This window comes from Suricata suricatta, chromosome 8 (genome assembly GCF_006229205.1).
Source record: "Suricata suricatta isolate VVHF042 chromosome 8, meerkat_22Aug2017_6uvM2_HiC, whole genome shotgun sequence".
In the NCBI taxonomy this organism is placed as follows: Eukaryota; Metazoa; Chordata; class Mammalia; order Carnivora; family Herpestidae; genus Suricata; species Suricata suricatta.
Genome location: NC_043707.1, coordinates 77,859,031 through 77,875,557, shown reverse-complemented (window position 1 = coordinate 77,875,557; position 16,527 = coordinate 77,859,031). Strand labels below are relative to the sequence as shown.

The 16,527-nt window shown below is 37.0% G+C and overlaps 1 protein-coding gene across 1 annotated transcript in view; it reads right to left on the bottom strand.

Annotated features, from left to right (window-relative positions):
- Positions 1-16,527, bottom strand: part of ADGRL4 (adhesion G protein-coupled receptor L4) — a 110,674-nt gene that overhangs the window by 47,665 nt on the left and 46,482 nt on the right. The window contains exon 3 of the mRNA XM_029949660.1: positions 3,502-3,654. Within this exon, the coding sequence (XP_029805520.1) occupies positions 3,502-3,654 (153 nt within the window). The remainder of the gene's footprint in view (positions 1-3,501; positions 3,655-16,527) is intronic.

Sequence of the window (16,527 nt, the reverse complement as noted above, 5' to 3'; positions counted from 1 at the left end):
GGAGCCCTGTGTATATGTAGGCTTGGAGAAAACAGATTGACAACGAGTGTCTCATTAGGTTGCCATGTCTTGGTACTCCCCACAGATGCAAAAGGGGAAATGAACCCCCACCTCATCTTAATAATAGTTAAATAGCTACTATGTAATTATTTCAGTCAGGTTGGAATTGGCATACCATATTTTATAACTGATCCACTTTTTTTCACCACCAACCTAACACTAGGCTTAATACTAATAAGGTGATTTTGCCAAACGTAACACATCATAACAATCATTTGCTTGTTTTACACATTAAAATTCGCTTGATACTTTTTCATTAGTGAGGTTATACTTGTTTTCCATGTCTGCAATGAGCCAACCCAGCACTATTTTATCATAATCTTCTTTCAAAACATGATCATATGATTGTTTTGATTCTTATAATTTTCATCAATAACTGAATTGTCTAATGTTTAACTCACAGACTACAAAGAAAAGATAAAATGTTCAATCACTGAAAGTAATTTGCAAAGACAAAACTGAATGTTAATATTATCCAAAGCCAGGAAAAAGTCTGAAAGTATTGGCATACCCAAGGTAATGTGACATAAAAAATTACACCCAGTAAACGCTTGCTCTCAAGCACATAGTAAATGTGAAGCTCTTAGGTTCTACTCCTTTGGCCTTGGGAGAGCCACTTTGCTATTGGATGCCTCGTTTTTCCCATTTGTGAAATGTGAGTCTAGAATCAGGTCTCTACAGGGCTGGGAATCTGAAATTCTGTATTCCTGTAATTCCAAGGGAAAACAAATATACAGGATGCTAAATCTCCCCCAAATCCTTTTGCAACAAAACTATCTTATCTGTGGCCAATAGTTATTGAATAGAGACTAAAAGTAAAGAATTTTGCTTGGGTCATTCCTTGCCCTGAATTGGAGTAATTCATTATCTATTTATAGAGGTTCTTAACAACAATGATTACCAGACATGTTGAATTTAAGGATCAGGTAAACTTTCAAATCAGAGGTAATACAGTACAAGGTGATATACTAATGTAAAAGGAAACAGAATTATAGTTCTCTGTTCAAAGTCCCTGAAGATTATTATAGTGCACAATGAAAATTACTATAGGACTAGAGAAAAAAAAGATACAGCTGTTCTACTTCTCAAAAAAGCTTAATCCATAAGGACAACAAAACTGGTGAGAAATAACAATTTTCCAGAGAATGGGTTTTTCAGTGAATAATCCATCAAATGAAACAGGTAGAAACTGAAGGACTCGATATTGGGTACTGGGTTTTAATATAGTTCTTGTGTTTACTGATTGCTTAAAATAACTAAAAAGGGAATTAGCCAAAACTTAGGGCCCTTCCACAGTATCTCAATAATAAATGAGTATTGGGAGAAAGAGTCGTAAATTACAAATACGTTATAACTCCATGAAACGTTGGCATTCAATCAACTGTGTGTGTATGTGTTTTCTCTGTGTCTGTGATTCAATTTTTTCTAATATAGGAATTCTCTACCTGTAAGGAACATAAACAGAAAGACAAATACAGTATTTTGTGAATTGAAGCATATTAAAAGTAAAAATGATCAGAAGAAAAGACAGATGTCTTCCAGAGACAAGAGGGAATGGACAGCATAGTTAAAATTAAATTCCAGTGATTAAGATGTTGTGTATATTTCTTCACTAACTGGAACATTTCTAGTAAAGCTTACAGAGCTACATAATTAGAACATTAACTCCTAAAGCTAAAATACACATATGCATAACATTCTAAGAAGATCAGTAAAAAGAGCAGAGGTTTGAGAGTATCAAATAGTGACACAAGTTTTCTGGGGAGAGCTTCATAGACTGTGTATGGAATATACTGTAAAGCTGTTTTCCAATAAAAATTTTTGCTGCAAACACTAAAAGTGAAATTATCATTCAACAAAAACAGTCCTATTGTCTCATACTTAAACTTTTGCAAAGCACTTGCAAGATTTAGGCCAATGCTTAAGATATAGATGGCCACCTGCTTTGGCCTCCTGTGGCTTTCCGGATACAAGATTGGGGTTCTAATCCTCCTTTTATCCTAAACGTGTGAATCGGAAGCAGCCCTCACTTATCTTAGAGATCAAGTGAGGAGAAGAAATTCTTTTCTGTTTATATAGTGGAGTAAATGTTAGGAACCATAGGTACATGAGACACTTCACTGATAAAGTTTCTTTGAGCATTGTCTCCTAACTTCTCGTGTGTTAATAAGAACATAGCCAGACTTGTCTTTAGCTTACTAATGAGAATCTCAGTAGGCAACGAATCAAAGGCTTTAGTGTGATCTAGATTAGCCTGGGTATTTCTCTTTTATCTAACATGTAAAGTAGACATAGCACATTACACTTGTCCACATTGCATACAGTCATGAACTTTTCCTGGCCATGTGACTTCACTCTCAGGTCTCAATTCATATATTAATTCTGCAGATTAGTATCAACCATAATTACTTACACTAATTGTTGGCAAATTGGACAGTTTTGTATAAACCATGATCAAGATGTTTTATAACTTACTTTCAAAGCTAAAATCTTTGGCCCCAGAGAATTTGCCTCTGAAAATTGTTCATCTTTTTGAATTTCCTAAACAATCTTTTTTTCACAGACTTTAATCCAAATTCTACAGGATCTGATATATCGAATGCATGACCAAACTACAACAGAAGGACATTTAAAAAAACTTCTAGATACTCTCTTCAGTCTCAGAATAATATTTCACTTAGGGACTTAATTGAAATTGTTATCATTCCAGAGAACATTTCAGTAAACCTGAAACAATTTTCTAAATAGGACTCGAGTGTTCAGAAAAACCCAATGTAGATCTAAGTGTAACTACCTTTTACCTGACAAAGTGGAATAATTCTTTTAAATGTTTATTTATTTATTTTGAGAGAGAGAGAGAAAGCGAGAACAGGGGAGAGGCAGAGAAAGGGAGAGAGAGAATCCAAGCAGGCTCCGCACTGTCAGCACAGGGTCCGACGCGAGGCTCTATCTGACGACCACGAGACCTGAACTGAAATCAAGACTCGGATGCTTAACGGACTGAGCCTCCCAGGTGTCCCTAGAACAATTCTTTTATAACTAATGCCTTTCTGAACATTTTCTGAGAAAATGTAGAGCCCACCTCAGACTGCATATTTATAAAGCATCAATATCTTGCCATGTAAATGATAGTTGTCTTGGGTTCACATATTATTTTAAAGTGTACATATTTATTCTGTGGCTTGTCATCACGCTAGATTTCATACTTACATGATTTTTTTCTTATGAACTGCTTGATTTTCTCTCTTAACTTTTTTCCTTACATCGTTAGATAAATATTCCATAGTAACTGATGACACAGTGTTAGTGGACTAAAGGGATTATTGAAGTCTCTAAAAGTATTGCACAACTAGGGTACACTCAAAGACTGGCAGGATTTGGTTTAAATGTTATAAACAAGAAGAGAGAGGTACAAATTTTAAGGCAGGGAGTCAAACTTACCTATGCAGAGGGTTCCGTCGTTTGTGATAAACCTGTCTTGGTTGCTGCTGGATCTGAAACCAGCCACACACATACAGTAGTAACCTCCCTCTGTGTTCGTGCAGTTGGCATTTTCACCGCAGGGCTGGGTCAAATTTCCACACTCGTTATCATCTAGGGACATAACAATTTAAAGCATTATCTTTATATAATTGAACTTAATTTCTAATATTTCCCACCAATTTTTGCAAATTGTGACTCTTAAACAGTATAAGGAGATGCAGTGTCAATTTCTAGGAAAAAATTAACAGTCCGAGCCATATTCTGCCCTGTGTTATTCTTATTTATAATGGGAAACCTTCTTTGTTATTGCAAAGCAAAATAAAATCTCTTACTTCTTTTTTTTCTTTCTTTTTGTTTATTTATTTTTGAGGGAGAGAGAAAGAAAGCATGAGCAGGGGAGGGGCAGAGAGAGAGGGAGACACAGAATCCAAAGCAGGCTCCAGCCTCAGAGCTGTCAGCACAGAGCCTGATGCGGGGCTTGAACTTACAAACTGGGAGATCATGACCTAGGTTGAATTCAGATGCTTACCTGACTGAGCCATTGAGGGCCCCAGAATCTCTTATTTCTGAAATACTGAACTTAGTTATCAAATGTATATTGTGATGACATTTTCCAAATTTTATATGTAATTTCATTATAATAATGTAAATATATATATACTAATTTTTAAGTTAAAAAATCAGAGATTACAAATTGACATGTTCTAATCATGTACCATGTATCTTTATTACTTAATCTCTAGAAGAATTTTGCATTAGTAGATTTCTTCACTTATTCATTAATGTGTTTTTCATTATTATGTGAATTTTATTGTCCTATAGAAGAGTATACAAATAAAAAAAAATTATATCATGGTCCAGGGGTTTTACCTAATAGTATTTTAGTACAATTTGTCAGAAAATATATAGGTTCATAAGCCCTTTATAAAAATTAGAAAGCAAATTGATATAATCTGTCAAGTAAATGAATCTGAAAATAAGTGCTTTTCAGAAGTGATCATGATGGGCTGGAAGAAAAAGAAAATATTTTCAAGTGACACTAAAGCTTGTTGTGGTTTGAATTATGTCTCGCAAAAAAATATGTTCAAGTCTTGTTGACTAGGTGGACCCTAATCCAGTGATCGATATCCTTAAAATAAATTATATAGGAAATGTAGACATGAAGACACAGAGGAAAAAGCTACATGAAATCAGAGGAAGAGCTTGAAAGGATATAGCTGCAAGACAAGGAATGCCAGAACAGTTGGCAACCACTTGAAAGAGACAAGAAAGGATTCTTCTCTAGACCCTTTGGAGGGAACATGGTCCTTCTGACATCTTGATTTTGGACTTCTAGCCTCCAGAACTGTGAAGGCTACATATGTGTTGTTTTGAGCTTCCAAGTTTGTCCTAGTTTGTCAAGGTGGTTCTTGGACACTAATGGACCCAAACTGGCCAATGTAGGATAGCTAAGTATTGGGTAGAGAGAAAAAAGGTCACTAACAGGAAGGCAGAATGTTAGGCAAAGATGCAAGCATAAAGCAACTGAAACATTTCTGAAGGTAGAGGGAAGCCTAATTGGGCAGCACAGAGAGAAATCATAGGGGAATTATAAAAATAAGTTGGAAAAATGTCTTTGATTTTTACCCTCTATTTTAATCAAACCAAATTTAATTTCTCTTTAAAGAATGAATTGTGTAACATTTAATTCACACACAGGCTATTGGAGACATATAGTGATGACTAAGAGTTGGTGCATTTTCCAAATGTTTTATAAATATGAATTCATTGAATCCTTACATGAGCTCTAGGAAGTAGGTGCCATTGTTATGCGTGGGAGGCAGAGGCAAGATGGCGCCTTGGCAATCCGCCCAAGCACAGGACAAAGTATGGCCTGCCTGCCTCTGGTGTACCCACCTCCCAGCCAGATACCGCGGTAAGTGTACGACCAATGCAAAGCCATGAAATTGGTTAGCCCTGTTGCTGTCAGCCAATCATGAGCGGCCGCGTAGCCTGTACGGTACATATATGAGGGAGGGTGCTTTGCGCAAGAAAAAAAGAAAGAAGAAGGAAGAAAAGAACCAATAAAAGTCTCTGCAATGAATCCCGGTGTCGTCAGTTCTTCAAACTGCGGGCAGTTTGAGCGGCTCCGGCAGTTATGCTCTCTAACTGCTGAAGAAAATAAGGACTAGAGAGGGAAGTAACTTGCCAACATCACACAGCTATTTAGTTGCAGAGCCAGGGAGTTTGGTTCCAAAGCCTGTTCTCTTAACCGTTGCATCCTGCTGCCAATGTGAGAATTATTTAAAAATGCCAAAATGTATAATAGGAATTTATCAAATGAATTATGGGTCTGTTTTGCAAGATGGAATGGTATTGAGGTAGTGATTTCAGGAAGAAAATGGAAATTTTATTTAAATTCTATTTTTTCAAGTTTATTTATTTATTTTGAAAGAGAAAGAGAGAGAGAGACAGAGAGCGAGTGAGAGAGGGCGAGAGAGAGCTAACAGGGGAGGGGCAGAGAGAGAGGGAAAGAGAAAGAATCCCAAGCAGGTTCCATACTGCCAGTGTGTAGCTGGACATGGAGCTCGAACTCACAAACCGTGAGATCATGACTTGAGCCGAGATCAAACATCGGAAGCTTAACTAACTAAGCCATGCAGGCTCCCCTGCATTCCATTTTTAACTTACGTTTTATTTCCACTTCCTCATTTTCAAACATTAAGAATGTAAGTATAGAAGCTAACGTATAGTAGACAACTAAAGCTAAATTCATCTCTTTTTTCAAAAATGACTTCTATGGACAGGTCAGGGAAGATTTGCAAATCTCACTTATATTCTTTGTCACTTTGACTTATTATATTAAGTATAATAGCCTAACTGCTATAAATGTATCCAAACATGTAATGGCTTAGTACAATAAAAACATTATTTACTGCTCTAGTCAGAGACCATGGTTAGTGTTCAAGTAATTTTTCCACTATGGTTCAGGGACACAGGCTTGTCCTATGTAATAGCTTCCACCACCCAGAGGGCTTCCAAACTCTCTGTACTGATCCAGGTAGGGAGCTAGCATCGAATAGACCATAAGAGAGTCATGGCCATGCCTATAGAAGTCATCTATCACTCAAACCCACAAACCTTGAGACTGAACTGAGCCACCCAGGGGCCCCAATATTATGAAACTATTAAAAGATGTTTTGGAAAGAGAAGAAAATAATGCCATTGATGTCTTTTCAACTCCCATGTAACTGCAGGGTAGTTTCCTGCCTTGTAGTTTTCAGGAGAACACCTTTTTTAAAATGATTTTTAAAATTTTTTTATTTTAGAGACAGAATGGAGTGTAGTGGAAGAGAGAGGGAGAAAAAGCGATCGGGAGAGGGAGGGAGAGAGAGACCGAGAGAGAATCTTAAACATGGCTCTGCACTCAGCACAGAGCCTGAGGCGGTCTTGGTCTCACAACCCTGAGATCATGACCTCAGCCAAACTCAAGTCGGAAGCTTAACCAGCTGAGCCACCCAGGAGCCCCCAGGAGAACACCTTATAAGACAGGGTTGTATGATTAACGTTACAACCATTCACTGAAGTCTGCCAATGAACCAGGTACCATACTAAACCCTTCGCATACATTACCTGACACACATCTTTAATACTCACATAAAGCTTATGATGCAGGCATCATTCCTATTTTACAAACAAAACTGAAATATAAAAAGTTGGATTACCTCACCCAAAGGCATACAACTAAAAAGTGGCACAGTGATTCAAGCCTGGACCATTCTGAATGTTGAAGCAATCCCATTTTTTTAAAATACATTATAAAAAGAGTTCATAGTGCTAACAACTACCATTTATTGAGTGTTTATTATGTGCTAGTGACTGTGATAGAAAGATTACTGTAAAATGGAAAATACATTGTGAGTAACTCAAAAGATTGTCAAAAGGATTCAAGAAATTGATGTTCAGATAATGCTTAGAGTAGAGCTTAGCATGTTTTAAGCAGTATATACAGGCTGCTAATCTCTATATTGTGTAAAAAATATTACTTCTACCATTTTAATTGCTAGAAATTTGTTTACACTCTGCTTAAAATTCTTAACAGTTACTTGGCCATTAGCATGTAATGTCATCCCTTCTCTATGTAGAAGGGAGCTTCCAAAGTCTGGGAATCAGTTCTAATCACTTATTCTTACACATCTATAATAATAAAGACTTTGGTAGGGGCGCCTTGGTAGCTCAGTCAGCTGCGCATCTGACTTTTGATTTCAGTTCAGGTCATGATCTCACGTTTTGTGAGTTCAAGCCCTGCACTGGACTCTGCCCTCACAGTGAGGAGGCTGCTTAAGATTCTCTCTCTCTTTTCCTCTCTGCCTCTCTCTCTCTCTCTCTCACAGACTCACTCTCTCTCAAAAATAAATAAATAAATGTTTACAAAAAAGAATCTCTAATATGAGTTCTGAAAATTAGTTTTCCCATAATTCAGTTTTTAAAATTTCAGTAATTTAATGCTGCTCATTATAATTCTTTGAAAGAATGCTGAGAAGGAAAGAAAAGAAAAATCATTTGTAACCCCATTACACAAAGATAACCACTCATCCCTTGAGGCATTTCTAGTTGAAACATAATTCAGATGCAAAATTTCTAGTTTTGTATATGGCTTTATACTGTACCATTATATTAACATGTTTCCCCCTAAGAATTACATGTTATTTAAGTTTGCTGAAATATCAACAAATGGTGTTATTTCATTTTATGATATGGAAATATACAATTTACTTAAAAAAATATTTCCGTAAACAGATTTTCGAATATTTGAGACCTGATTTTGGCGTTAACGATAAGGTACAAAGCTCAACAAATATGAGATGTCCTACAATCAGACCTATTTCACAGTAAGGCTGGTGGGACTCCATGTTAGACCCCTTTCCTAGGCCCAAGGCAGGCCTGTCCCTAAAACAAAGGAAGCAAACAGCACTTGAAAGGTCTTTTCCTCTGAGGACACGCCCAAATTTCTACAATGGGCATACTACCATTTGAACTGCTTAAAAAAAAATCAGTTCAAGAGAAAAAGCAGGCAGCCTGTGAGAAGCAAGAACATTGTCTCTACTCTCTAGAGCAGGGCTAGGTCAGGCCTTGTACCTAAGATGTGTGTGTGTGTGTGTGTGTGTGTGTGTGCACGCGTGCGCATCAGCCTTTTTTTTTTTAACCTTACCTTAATAGGCATCTCTCTCTAATCCCTTGTTCACTGAAAGCTCTAGTCCCTAGCATAATACCTGATTTATTCTTGTATAAATAGGACAGAGCAGCGAGAGTTTTGAACTCACCCCGAGAGGTCAGCAACTCAGAGACAGGTAAGAACAAAGACTGAGGTCCCCTAAGCTCTAAAGGCCGCGTAGGTGACGCCACCAGGTGCCAGATAACAGAAGGCTGTATGGCATAAGGCACTGGAAAGTACACAAATTACCTAAAGGATTAAAATTTTTACAAATTCAAAAAGTATATTTAAAACACTTTGTTCATGTGTAGCAATTGGCTAGACATTTGTCAACCCTTAGCTAAAGCATATGGCGGCTGGAGGAGTTGAGGAAAGTTGCTGACAACCTGATAATAAAGTCAGAGAATTTCTGAATGGCTTTATATAAAGCAGGCTGAAGAATTAATACTTTATTAACATGTGTGTATTTAATTATTAATTTATTCTGCACACAGATGTATTACACAACTCTAATGATAAAATGCACATATATGCTCAGGGAGCGAGCACATCTGTTTATGTATGCATATACAAAACCAAGTTTATTAAAGTTAACTGAGAGTAGCTCACAGATTGAACACAATCATCTAAATCAAGTTAAAGAAAAAATATTTCATAACACTGGGTTTGATTCAATCATTTAGTTACTCAAATATTTATGGAGTTTCCTAGTTCCCAAATGCGAGTACGGTCTATACTGGGAAATAAGTAAAAATTAATCAAAAAGTCAGGATATGTGCCCTGCTGTCAGAGTTCACATTCTGAAGCAAGTTAACACAGGAGCATATAATTGAGTTCTTATTAAAATAAAAGTTTCAATTTTTTATCTCAAAATTTGACTCCTTCTACAGCATACTGGGAGAAGTTTATATTAACTTTAAAAGAAATTGTGCTCTCAGATAAGTTATTGGTAATATAGAGAACGATGAAGATTTCATCCCTTGTGGTCTATAGCTGAAAAATGATATGCAAAAATACAGAGAAAAAGGCCTCGCTAGGTCTGAGGTATTGGTAAGAGTCCAAGAAAATGAGATACTATATCAACTGATTATGTTTCTAAAAATAAATTAAACATGGCAATACGTTATTGGACCTCAACACATTTTTAAAAGTCTTGGGTGACATTATTAATAGGCAAAAAGAGAGAGAGAGAGAGAGAGAGAGAGAGAGAGATTAACAATGAGTTTTGTGTCTTTCTCTACTGTGTAGTTTTCAGCACTTGACCTCTTAGCTTTCTTATCAAGAATTGGGAAATAAAAGTATTTTGTTATCTCTCTCCCAATCTACTGGCCTGGATATACAATAAGGACTAATTCCCTAATGGTCCCAGTCAAATCTTGTTTCGTAAAATAGCACTTATCTGAAAGTAGCCTCCTCTCTTCCCCCAAGATAGTGGAGATAGGCAAGAAATTAACTTTGTGAAGGAATATATAAATTTGAAGTATTTAAATAGCCTTAAACTTTCCAGTGTCCAGCTTCATAATAATTAATTCTCAAGGAGAAAGTTTCTCTGGACGGGTGCTCTTACTTCCATCATTCAAATCAACTTACAGTTATATGTTACCCATTCTCTGTAACTCTACATTAAATCTTGTGGGATAATAAAATAAATATTTAGATTAGAATATCACTTGAAAATTTCATTGTAACACCATTAAGCTGGAGATAAAATTTTTTAAAATTTATAAAAACTGTTAAGGAGAAATATTAAGACTTTTCCAGCAAAAATTCTTAGTGGTTCATGTCTAACACATTGAGTTGAGCACTACAAAAACAAAGGCATGCTCACAGCCTGTGACATAGCAGGGTCCACGGTTCCTGGAGAGAAGATGTACAAAAACCCAAATTATTAGAATGTAGTGTGTGCAACAAATGCAAGAGGCATTCAGCCATGCAGTGGTAATTCAAGAGAATGGTTTCCTGGGCAAGTTTTCAGGATAGAAGGGAAAAGGTTATTTATAGGGAAGGTTTAGAAGAGGAGGAGAAGCTGGAAACAGGCAATGAAGTATAAGAATTTAGACAAACCAGGGGGCCTGGGTGGCTCAGTCAGTTAAGCTTCTTGACTCACAGTTTGTGAGATCAAGCCCCACATTGGACTCTCTGCTTTTTTTTTTCTTAATTTTTTAATGTTTTATTATTAAGACAGAGAGAGAAGTAGAAAATGAGCGGGAGAGGGTTAGAGAAAGAGGAAGACACAGAATCTGAAGCAGGCTCTGATAGCTCAGAGCCTGATGTGGGGCTCGAACCCACAAGCCATGAGACTGTGACCTGAGCCAAAGTCAGCCGCTTAACTGATTGAGCCACCCAGGCGCCCCGTGGACTCTCTGCTGTTAGCACAGAGCCTGCTTTGGATCCTCTGTTCCTTTCTCACTCTGCCCCTCCCCCACTCATTTTCTCCTCTCTCTGTCTCTTTCTCAAAAAAAAAATAATAATTTAGACAGAGAAAGGGGCCCCCAATAATCCTTTCAAAGGATTACCCAAATGCCTGGAGTCCTGCACAAGCAGCATACTCTACAGGAGAGCTATATTGTTGACCACTGGGTATGGGGGGAGAGGATGGAGAGCAAGAGTCTGTGCAGGTAGGCATGGCTTGAACTGAGAAAACTTTTGCTAAGAACTTGGGACTATATTCAGTGGGTAAGAAAATAGCCATCATCAGGTTTATGTGATAGAGAAATCAGATTAGGTTTGAATTTCAAAACAGTTTTGGAAACACATGGAAAATTAGCTGGGATTCAGGTAGACCCAGGACACTACAAGACATGAAGAACTAACCAAAGCAGAAAAGAGGAGAAAGTGGGGTAGGCTATATGTCAGAAATATTTAGGTGTTAAAAATCAGTGATGTGGGGAGAGGAAGAAATGTGGTTCAGATTAAACTAGATTAGGTATGAAATGAAAATTGTAGGGGCATCTGGGTTGCTCAGTTGGTTAAGCATATGAATCTTGGTTTTGGCTCAGGTCATGATCCCACAGTTCATGAGATCAAACCCCATATCAAGCTCTGTGCTGACAGCATGGAGCCTACTTGGGATTCTCTCTCTCCCTCTCTCTCCCTGCCCCTTCCCTGCTTGTGCTCTTTCTCTCTCACACAATAAATGAATAAACTTTAAACTTAAAAAAATTGTGGTAATAATATAATTAGAATATAATTAAATAATTAAAAATTAATAATATAATTCTTATATGTTTAATAAGAATAATATAAAGATTTTCTAGTTTATGTTATTATATTATATTATTTTTTATTATTTTTACTTTTGTGGGTTTGGATTTTTCTTAATAAAATAATTTTTAAAATATTTGTGAGGATTGGAGACTAATAGGACAAGAGTTCATTGTAGACCATGGAAGTAGGGATGACTCCCAGGTTCCAACTCGGAGGAATTTTGCTGATAAACAGATCCACTTACCAGGAGAGGGGAAGCAGAGCAAGAGCTTCGTTGGGGCTAAGAAGGGAGTTTGCTTTTGGACAAGGAAAGACTGAGGTGCCTTTAGGACATTTAGATAGGAGTATTAACAGTTGGGCAGTCAACTGTATAGCCATGGATTATTTAATCACCAAGTGAAACTCAAGGCTCCCTCCTTTTCCAGAGGATGCATCAGAATCAAGAGCCTGGCATTTGCTCAGCTCTAGAGCCAGAAGCAAGCCTGCTGTCATTCTTAGCACTTCTCTTCAGGTGGATCCACTCTCCTGACTCCACCTGCTTCGATCTCCATCGTTTTCATGAGTGTTGCTGTGGCACTATTGCACTCTTGTTTTTCCTTTATTGTTATTGTTGTTTCTTATATGCTGTTACCTGGGTTTGCTTCTGAGTAATATGGTCCAGAGGTTAGGATGTGAGAGTAGAAAACAAGGACTAAAGAACCCTTTTAACTTATTTCTGTTCCTGGTGTTGGCCAGAAAAATCTTTGGAGTTCCACATGGTTCAGTCCAATTTACCTGAAAACCACACAGGAGTTTAAAATAATAGACAGATGGATATGTTAGAAAAATTGTCTCTCAGCATATTTGGGGGAAACATGTTCCTGTGGCTGGTGGTTAGCTCTTCATTTTGTTATTATGGGGTTACATTAAAAACTAGACCAGTGTGATTTATACCTTAATAATCTGAAAGAAGACGGGAAGTATTTCTCATGCATTCTGCTGGATGGCTCATTTTATTTAACTGTTACAATAACACAATGATTGGTATTATCTCTATTTTACTTATGATAAAACTAAACCTCAGATCTGCTAAATCACACCGTTTAGAAAGAAAGGCTGTTGTATACAGTTTTTATGCTGAAGATATCCGGCTCTACCTTCCATCTCTGCAACGGAGAGTGACGTGTACTTCGCCATAAAGCATTCTTCTAAACAAGGCATAATTAATGGGCGTCTAATTCTCCAAATTCAAGAGTGCTATGGACTATCCAGGCAAAGACACATTTTTGGCAACAAATCATATAATTATATGGCTTTCTGTATAATTAAGTTTTACTGGGTTTGTAAGACACTGCCATTCCAGAAGCTGAGCATGAGTTTAGTTTCTATTCCATTTTTTTAATCCACTGACTCAGTCAGGAAAAAAATAATTAAAAAAGAGAAAATAGTGTCCTCTTTTCCAAGCACTTGAGATATTATTGGCAAGGCTCAAATGAATTCTAACAATGTGAAAGCCACAGAACCTTAAGAGAGCATCACTCTTACACACATTTTCCCTCTGGTCATGATCTCCAGTATTGCTCTGTAAAGTTGAACACTAAAATGACTATAACTATTATGTTCCTTGTGAAACAGGCCCTCTATGTCAAAGGTGAAGCAATGAGAGAGGTTTTTTTTTTTTCTTTCTATTTCTCCCCAAGCAGCCTGCCAGAATTGTCTGTGTCCAGTAGCACTGGCAATCAATAGTCTTCTCATACCCAACTGTCGAATGAACTGAGAAAAATCATCATTATTAGCCTCCTCAATTATGGACTTTCTTCAGTTTGTACTTATCTTGGGAATATTAAGGTAAGCATATAGGTAAGAACATAAGCAAGAAAAAAGGGAAAGATAAAAAAACGGGAGTTACTGTTTCCACACTGAAATGATGTCATTACATCCTCTATATGAGACAAAGAAAGGGAAGACAGAGAATTAGATCTTTCTTCCCCTCTAGGAATATTCTGCACCTGAATCTTTAAGCGCAGTTAAAAATGCGATACACACATAAACCCACCCTTCCACATACATGGACTCATGTTTGCAGAATTAAGAAGATAGATAAAAAAATTAAAAAATAAATCTAGTATTGAGGAGATAGTTCTCACTTTTCCATCGTTGATTACAAAACACATGGTAAAACTCATGTTTCCCATGACCAGCGATTTAAAAAGTCCAATTTAGTACAGGAAAGGTCTGATAATACACCAAATGCAAAATGTTAGAATTATCATGCTAAAGAAAGTAGAATTACATAAGAATCAAGTTTTTCCATTGGGTGTTCATTAGGTTAAAAAGTTTCTTTAATGAAACTGTTTTTTTTTAAATTTTTTTCAAAATAGTTTTTAATGTTTATTTATTTTGAGGGAGAGAGAGAGTGTGATCAGGGAAGGGACAGAAAGCCAGGGAGACACAGAATCCGAAGATGGCTCCAGGCTCTGAGCTGTCAGCACAGAGCCGAATGCAAGGCTGGAACTCAGGAACTGCTAGATCATGACCTGAGCAGAAGTCAGACGCTTACCTGACTGAGCCACCCAGCTCAGGTTTTTAAACTGTTTTTTTAAACTGTTTGAAGCAACAAGTATCATTTCAAGGTTTTTGAAAGGAAAAGTATGCCTTCAAATACAGATCAGGAATTTTGCCAAGGATATACATCCCCCTCTTCCAAAGTATAGAATGGTCTTTTGTTGCTGTTTTTGAATTTACTTATTTTCTGAAGGAAATGTAGCACTTTAGAAAATGTTCCCATTTTATGCTATGATGATTTTTTGGTCCTCTCTTTGTCATAGTTATTAAAACACACATTTTTGTAAGAGTTACCTTAGGAGGGTGACCGAGCGGCCATTTTACTGTGGGTCAGAGAATAGTTCCAGGCACTGCCAGGGACTGACGACCCCTCACTCTCTGATCTGGAATGTCTCAAACTGGAATGTCTCACATCCTTTGGAATATAGCCTACCATGGAATTCCAGTATCCCCTCACCCTGCAAAAAGGAAACAGCCAATACCATCTTGCCACGGTCCAAAAATGCCCTTACTTGGCTATCTGGCCACCCGAGATGAAACTCAGAACTCTTGCACACATAAAACACCTTGCCCTCCCGTACCAGGCATGACTTCCCTGACTCCCCACTCCCAGAGTCACGGAACCTTGCCTGGGAATTGCAGATCCCAATAAAGGGCTTTCTTGGCTCCATAACTTGGTCTCTTTCTTTCCTCTCCTCTCTGCCTCCATCTATTAAATCTTACAATTTTAGGACAAACAAGCAAAACCAAGTATAAGCAGAGTAGGCAAAAAGAAAGAAAACAAGCCATGTTATTTCTCTACACACTGGAAACCACATCTCTTGCTCATTGGCTTTAGAGGGTGGGATGAAAATCTTCATACATTTATTTCAAATTATGAATCAAGGAGTCTAATTTTTTTCATTGTGTTGTATCTATTAACCATAACTATAAAGATGAATAATACTCATATAGTCTTTCTGGTACTTAAGTGATGGTTATGAAAGACTTTTTGAGAAACTAGTTTCATTGATTTTTGTTTCTAATCATTAAAGTAATACATATTCAAGGGGAAAATCAAATCAATAATAGAAAAATCTTACAAACTCTCAGTTACAAAAAAATGTTGCCAGTTAACATGGGAACATGATGAGAAAAGTATCAGATTCTCACCGACATAACTGAGAGGCAGTCAGGTAGCATGTGTCCGTTACTGGGATAAGAAAACCAATCCAATTGTTCCCTAACCAGCTAAAGAAATCTTTCCCTCACGAGAGTGCGAAACATTTGTAGAAATGCATGGATTCCGAGAGGAGATCACCACCCACGTATTCTGTGTGAAGCAAACATTCACAATATCAATCAAATAATAATGTATTTTGTAGACAGGTCTCATTTGAGGTTTGATAATGGTAGACACTGAGCCATACAATACATAAATGCAAATGGATGATGACTATATGACTATGAATGTGTAGAATAAGAGATAATTAGGGTTCTTATATTTACTGAAATAGAAAACTAAGAGTAGGGACGTAAGAGGTTCATAGAGTTGATATTACTTTGATCAAGGTGAGAATGGGGTACAGTGGGCAAATAAAGCACACTGCAGAAAGGAAGTATGGTTAGCTAATTTTAGTCCAGCACAAAAATATGGATTTGATGATGAGTACCAGGAATGAATGTAGGGGAGCAAGAATCTCTTGTCTTGACAAAATTTACTTTTGTCATCCAACTATACATAGTATAATGATGATCTGCTGCCTTCCATAATATGTGATTATAACCATGATCTCAATATTTACCACATTTAGGTGTGACAAATGGCACTGACATGCAAAACTATCAGTTTTGTCTGTAGCTTTTTTGTTTTGTTTTGTTTGTTTTTGTTTTGTTTTGTTTTGTTAGTTACACTAGAATTTTGCTTGTCCCATGACTAAGTGATATTCTTTCCTGATGCCTACATCGATGACCCCAACTTCACCTAGTCTTGTACAATTTGTTATCCATTCCTAGAGCTATGACTATGTTAATATCTGAGAAAGAAATGGCAAAAAGTT